Genomic DNA, 7,536 nt, shown 5'->3' on the forward strand with positions numbered 1-7,536 from the left:
ATTTAAAAAAATCTGTACTATCGATAAAAAAAATTTTTCCAGTGTTTTAATTGTTGTACTTTTACACAAAGATACAAAACACGTGTTTTGCACGTGTTTTACTTTAAAAATAAATTTTCTTACTGAATAATTTTGGTTTTGTTGTTACAGTGTGACGTCACAGCGCAGGAGGACTCGATCGCATCCGAACCCTCTTTGGCATTTCAAATAACGTAATATTTTATTATTTTCTTGCATAATTTGCGTTAAAAAATTATTTAAAAAATTGCAATTAAAAAATATATATATATTGTATAAAGAATGTAATATTTTTTAAAAATTATGCAAACTTCCTATTGTTTTCAAATTCTCCGAACCATTATTAGGTCACCTATGTGACACTTGACTTAAAAAAAATTTTTAATATGCAACAAAATTTTAACATGCAATAAATTAAGCTTGGTTTGCGTTGTTCCACCTTTCTTTTCGCTTTTTCCTCGAAGGATTTTTTCAAAAATTAATTTTGAATCCTTCGAGGAAACCTCACTTTGAGACATTACTGACTAAGATATTATGTAATATATAATATAATATATAATATAAATAGATATTATGTAGAGTAAAAAGCTGCACAATGACATCAATGACTGTCGTTAAGAATTACAGAATCAGCCCCTTAAGTTTCCACCGAGGGTTAGAATTGGATCAGAGTGCAAGAACTGACCAATCACAGTTGAGCATTCCCCTCTCATTCTACTGTAAGAGGGTAATACTCGATTGTGACTAGTCAATTCCCACACTTCAACCAACTCTAACCCTCGGTGGAACTTAATTACTGTTTCCGAGAAAGAGAAATGTATCCATCTAATTCAATATTACTCGTACTCGTTTGTGCTATTATTTTATTTCATTTGTACCTTTAAGAAGATGATTATTGTTGAGGTTTTTTTTGTTGCATGAAGGACCTTTGTACTTCGAAAAATATGTCTTTATTGAAGCGAATCGGAGAAGAAAGGACGTGCACGTTACAAACAATAATATAATTCTAATTTAAGGAGATGATCTCGCATGGAGTAACAAGACGTCCTAATGTGGCATCTATCTCGTGAGTCCTTAACCACAAATGAATAAAGCATATGTCTATGATCGATCGGTTTGTTAATGAAATAAACTTATTTCTTACAATTATACCCAAATTTCAAAGTAGATAAGAGCTAACGAAGTTATTCCTCAAGATATTTTTAATCCGGATTTGAAATTTCGGTGCTATTTCGAATTAAAACGAGTACAAACAATTCTAAAACAACACCTACTTGCAGATTTAAAATATCTTAAAATAGAGTGCTAGCATTTTTTCCTTTATATTTTTGAAGTATAAACAAAAAAGTACAAACAAAAAAAACTTTCTAACAACAAATCTAGCTTAACTTAATGCTCATTAAAACAAATTTTTTTCTTAAAGTCGAGTGTCAAGTTCATACAGGTTTTATTATTGAGGTCTAACGTATAGCTTAAGTATATAACAATAATCATTTTAAGGAGAAAACATGTAAAATATTAATTTGCTTTCAATGATACAAATTTGGTTGTGTTAATTTTTACCTTTGTGTTGTTTTTTTTTTATAGTCATCAGCTTAGATATTAAACTGGCAGAGCCACTGTTTTCTTGGAAATGACATATAATATAGAATTGTTTTTAGTAGTACAAAAAATAATACAAATTCAATCCTATTGAGTTCTGACTATACTATTTTTCTTTATTCTTTTATTTTGAATTGGTCCTGCCAACTTAATGTTAAACTATCAGTTCCACGATTTGTTTTTAAATGTCACATGGCACAAAATTATCATTAATAGTACAATTTAGTACAAAATGTATACTAAAAATTCCGATAGATGTGATTTGATTGAATCTTGCTAGCTTTATAGAGTTATAGTATTGAACATCTATGAGCATATTTAGATAATAATTCGAAAATAATAATTTTAATTTCGAAAATCTGATACATCAGTTTCCAGATACCTCAAATAAACAAATATAAAAATGATTGGTACTTTAAATCGTACACTACAGCAATTATTACGTGAATTAAAGAATTAGAATTGATATCGAGGCTGAAATTATTGGAACAATGTTAACGATACCAAAGCGTTTATGGATTATCGCCGTGTTGTAATCCATTACTAATTCTAATGTTTTATGAACCTTGCCGTTCACTTCATCAAGACGAGGAGCGCATTGATACTTAGTGCTTTCAAGCAAGAACACAGTGTAACACAATGAATTACATTTTTGTTGTTTGCCTACATTAAACAAAGATGAAACGACTGTATGTATCTGTGTCCTTGCTGAAAAGCACTCACTAAATACACTCCTAGCCCTGATGAAATGAACATACAAAACGTTGACAATATTGGCATTAGCAATGGTTCATGATACGACGATAATCCGTAAATCCTTGGACACATTTGAAGAAAGCCCGTGAAAGCTTCAAAAGTATTTTTTTTTAATAAAAGGCTACAAATTGTAACAGGATAATAGTTGTTAACAATTAAAAATCATTAAAACCTAATACATGTAAAAAACAAACATTTCAACACTTATCGGGTCATCTTCAGTGTTGTACAATATATAATAATACAATATATAAATTTACAATTTAACAATTCTACAAAACCTTCAATCTTCGAAGTATCCACAACTTAAATGTTTGTATTTTACATGTATTAAATTTTAATGATTTTAAATTGTTAAAAAATACCATCCTATTGCGACTCGTAGCCTTTTATTTAAAAAATTTTTTTATTATTTGAATCTTAGGCCCGGTTGTTCCATCTTTTGATAAATTTTACCTGTTAGGTAAATCTGGCAATCTATGCATGTAATTGGGTTTTGCTACTTACCCAATAGGTAAAATTTACCATAAGATGGAACAACCGATTTATATTATTACTTCAAAAGTAATATTAAAGATGTCATACAGAATTATAATAGAATTGTATTTATTGTAATGTTTTTTATAAAATGTAATTCTTTTTTCCGTGATATTCTTATCTATCTTCGCTCTTGATTTTTCGATATGTCAAGTTCTCGTTAAATAAAAATAAATTGTTGAACTTCATTCGCAAGTTTCTTTTATATTTCCAACACAAACAATACGCAATACCAGTAAACGTTCAATTCCCCGGGCAATTAATTCTGATCTTACTCTATCTTCGTCGTAATCGATGACAGCATTCTTGTCACTTCGCATACTCGGTCCCGATTTGAAGACCTCAATCTCGTTTGACTCCATCCTCGTCACGCGATTAGTCGTCGAAGTCTATTTTCAAAAACGTGCTACGAGAAAATACTAGAACACACCTACACCGCTCGAAACTTCAAACCGTTCGAAACAAAACCAATAACTTAACCTAATTCCATCGAACGATCAATCTTGAATCACGAAAAGAGAATTAGATAGAGCAGGGATGCGGTCCACTTGACGCTACAAATGCTTCGAAATTTTTGATTGACCAATCGGAAGAAAGAATTTTATTAACTGTCCAATCAAAAAATGCTTCGAAGCATTTGTAACATCAAGTGGATCATAGCCTGCGTTCAGAAATTACGCCCAGATAACTCTAAGCTATAGGTCTGAGCACAAAACTTGTAACACTTACTTAGATTTAAATTGTAGACGTAAGTAACGCACAAGCTTTCACGTATAACGTGCAACTTATTGCCGTGTCTCCAAGAGACGGCAATAAATCGTACGTTATATGCCAAAACTTGTGCGTTACTTATGTCTACAACTTAAGTCTCTAAGGCCCGATTGCACCAACGTTACTTTGATTTTAAGTGAGAGGCTTAAAATTCTCCTGTCCCTGTCTCTTTTCGCTTTAAAACGAGACAAAAAGTTTTAAGTTTCGCTTAAAATCAAAGTAAGTAAAATAATTTGATGCTGATTGATATGATTGATATGATTGAATGTCGAGACGAATGAAACAAAATGACAAAATCTGAGTGCATAAATATAGATACCAAGATCATAAAAACAATGATGTATTACGTGCGATTTTAGCGTGGTCTTTTCCGCATTTTTCCATCACGCCAGTTTTGTGTGCTATGTTCACACGAATGCAAAAAAAATGATTGTAAATGCGTTAAAACAGATCAAAAAATTGTTATGAGATTGTAAATATTAATTGTAAAACATTAAATTCTACAATAGTGATAATTGTTTTTAAATTAAAAAAATTATATTTCATTTTAATAAGCAAATTGTTAATATGAAGTTAATAATTTTTAAATTATATTCATGCTGGATACATCTTTGATGCATCATGTAAACATAGCACAGAAAACTTGCGGAATAACGCTGATTGGTTGTTTCAACGACGCATTCTCTATTCCGCAGTTCTTTTCCGCACCATGTGATTTCACCTTAAGGATGAAATTACATAGTCCGGAATAGAACTGCGGAATACAGAATACGTCATTAAAGCAACCAATCAGGACGCGGAAACACTTGCTGCGCGGCAAAATTTGATGCGGTAACCAATAAGCTTACAGCTCCTAATGTGTTCATTGATTACCATGTCTCATTTTACCACGCAATAAGCGTTTCCAGGAGCCATTAGTCTGCATTTTCATGCTGACGCTCGATGCTCGATTCAAACAGGTCAATCAAAATTGACGAATACCAAACATCAATTTTGATCATGTGACTTGTTTTGACGCTGAAAATGAGCATCAAGTGTCAGCATGAAAAAGGAGCCTTAAGAATAGGAACAAATATTAAGATTTCAACCTATCAGAAACTGATGTAACTGATATCTGACAGGTTAAAATCTTAATATTTATTCCTGTTCCTAATATTTAATATATTATATTATGCGCAGACTCTTATCAGAGAGAAGCCTGAGAGCGGCCATGCCCGGGATTTAGCTGTTTCTTTATTTTGAATCGTTACTTTATTATGTTCACAAAATGTGAACATTAAACTACGTAGCCAATGTCCATGATACGATAGGTAATGTCTACGACTTTTTGGTTGTATGCTTCGCTATAACCACAAATTTCGGTCCGTTAGATAGACAAAACTGTAAAGGGTCATAGAAAAATCGTAGACAATCGTGAAATCTTAAATCATAGGAAACTGATCAATTTTAATCAAATATTCTCCTTATATTTGATTGTGATTGGTTTCCTACGACTTAAGACTCCATAACTATCTACGACTTCTACATAGAGAACTATTAAGCCAGTTCTACATTAGTTGCAAACCAATCGCAATTTATTGTAATCTGAAGCTTGCATTTTGAAATCAATGCTTCATATTGGCTGACGGAATAAACTTGCAATCAGCTTGAAACTAATGTAGAATCAGTTTAAGTTATCTTGAAAAAAGACTTGTTACAAGCGCCGACTGATTGATTGTCCGTCTTTGTCTATCTATTCTTACACACTACTGTCTTCATTAGAAATATTCTGAGCGGACACTGTCTAAGCTGCAATTTCTAGCACAGTATAAGTACATACATTATGGACACTGAGCGTCAGCTTTGATATAGTAGGTCCCAGGTCATATCTCGCCGTCATGTTGTGGATTGGAAAAACGCTTATAAATTTGAGTTTTTATAAAGCTGCAGAATGATTTTTCTAAAAAAACAAAAAAAGACGTAATTCGGTCGTGTCATAAAAATTGTTTATAGCAAGTATATTTTTTAATCAGAATTATATAACAATATAATGTTAACGAACTTATTACATAAAGATAATATTTACATTAATAATAATAATAATATTAAACAGTAAATTAAAATATAATTAAATTAAAAATACTAATTGATTAAATACTATATAAAAATTGTAATTGAATAATTATATGTGAAAAAATAATATGTTGCATAAAAATTGTAATTAAATATGAAGTTATAATTTAATATACGCACATACACGCACGCACGCACGCACGCACACACACACAAATGCATACTTTATTATGAGAATACTTTATCGTATACAACGATTTACACAATATAGCGTCTCCGAAAAAATTTGATTTAATTTTTTATATACTTAATTTTATTAATTATATTTTATGGAAGGAGATTCAGCTAACCTAATCTAACTTGCAATTTCAATTTAATGAAAGCAGCCATATTCCTGGTTGGAAATCGACGCATGCGCACTAAAAATTAGAGACTACACAAAAAGTTCAGTGTCCATACTGTATGTATTTATACTGTGCTACTAGGTGGTTAGGCCAAGCAGGTAAGATGTGTAAACAATTGACGACAACAGAGAAAAATATTAGGGTGCTTCTCGTCTCGATCCCAGGTCTGTTCTTTAATCCAATTTGGTAGCCTATTGTTCTGTCACTGAATCATACAGCCCTGACGCTGTTGGTATCTCTGTTATGTATATATTGGGTCATCTAAAAAGTATCCGCGGTACTTTGTCACTAGATATATGACCATCAACACACATCTAGTGACAAAAAACCGCGGATATTTTTTAGATGACCCAATATCTAGTAAATTTTTTACAGATGTTTTTTGTTCGAGGCAGCATAGCCAATAAGCACCAGTCTATACACTATCTACATGACAGATTTTTTAATCTCAACAACAACAGTACAATTATAGAAATCGTGCATCTTTTTGCAGGGAGAGAGGGGGGAGAGTCGGGGGTGAGAATCGCTTTGCGTGAAAAATCGAAACCCATGTGGAACGATACAATTATAGATCTAATTTTGTCTCTGTGAAAGATTTCCTAACCTCTCAATAGTAGTTATCTTTAATTCTTAATATCTTGGTTCGTGGGGCAGAGCGACACTTTTTTCTGTTAGATTCTTTTATTTCAAAAATGTGTCAAATAAGCCTAATTTTATCGATTTTCGAAGTGATTGGTGCTAAACTATATAATTACCGTAGACTACCGATGGCGGTGGTGAGGATAACAAAAGAAAAATGAGAGATAGATAAATGGATGCAGAGAAAATGGTTACATGACATTTTCCCGAAAAACTAGACTGGAAAATGTTGGTACTAACAAAAACTCCTAGGTAACATGATTTTAATTTGTACGGATTAATAGCTTCAGCACACCAGCGCGATGTTAGTCGCGCACGACACACGATATCCAATAACAATATAGAATGAGAATATCGGTAAAGCTGTACGCTCATTGGATATCGCGCGCGACGAACTCGCGCTGATGTATCGAAGACATAAGGGTCGACAGGAGTGACGGGCCAAGTCCAATTTGAGACCTCACGTGATAGGATCTTGAAGCTCTGGATTAGAGCTGCCAACTTCAGATAATATTGGGTCATCTAAAAAGTATCCGCGGTACTTTGTCACTAGATATATGACCATCAACACACATCTAGTGACAAAAAACCGCGAATACTTTTTAGATGACCCAATATATTATAATCCATCTTCTTATGTGGTTGTGTATTCATATACGTACGAACACTAATATGATTCTTGTCGAGAGCGAATGAGATAGCGAAAGAGAGCGAGAGCTCGACGTTCTCGCTCTGGTTGCTGTACAAACGAAGACCG

The 7,536-nt window shown here is 32.6% G+C and overlaps 1 protein-coding gene and 1 long non-coding RNA gene across 7 annotated transcripts in view; one reads left to right on the forward strand and one right to left on the reverse strand.

The window, feature by feature from the left end:
* Positions 1-2,761, forward strand: part of LOC147907857 (uncharacterized) — a 60,766-nt gene extending 58,005 nt beyond the window's left edge. The window contains exon 2 of the long non-coding RNA XR_015547002.1: positions 151-2,761. This is a non-coding gene — a long non-coding RNA (uncharacterized LOC147907857). The remainder of the gene's footprint in view (positions 1-150) is intronic.
* The window catches only part of BORCS6 (BLOC-1 related complex subunit 6), a 142,217-nt gene extending 138,610 nt beyond the window's left edge, over positions 1-3,607 (reverse strand). For 2 of the 6 annotated variants that reach the window (XM_087412105.1, XM_087412104.1), the window contains exon 1: positions 3,189-3,607. Coding sequence is in view for 4 of the 6 variants with exons in the window: in XM_087412101.1 (XP_087268227.1) it covers positions 3,189-3,275 (87 nt within the window). In the remaining 2 variants the exon portion in view is untranslated. The remainder of the gene's footprint in view (positions 1-3,188) is intronic. The other 4 variants (XM_087412101.1, XM_087412102.1, XM_087412106.1 and 1 more) reach the window with 4 other exon arrangements.
* Positions 3,608-7,536: the final 3,929 nt, after the last annotated feature.

Source organism: Acromyrmex echinatior, chromosome 12 (genome assembly GCF_024713525.1).
Source record: "Acromyrmex echinatior isolate Ae372 chromosome 12, ASM2471352v2, whole genome shotgun sequence".
In the NCBI taxonomy this organism is placed as follows: Eukaryota; Metazoa; Arthropoda; class Insecta; order Hymenoptera; family Formicidae; genus Acromyrmex; species Acromyrmex echinatior.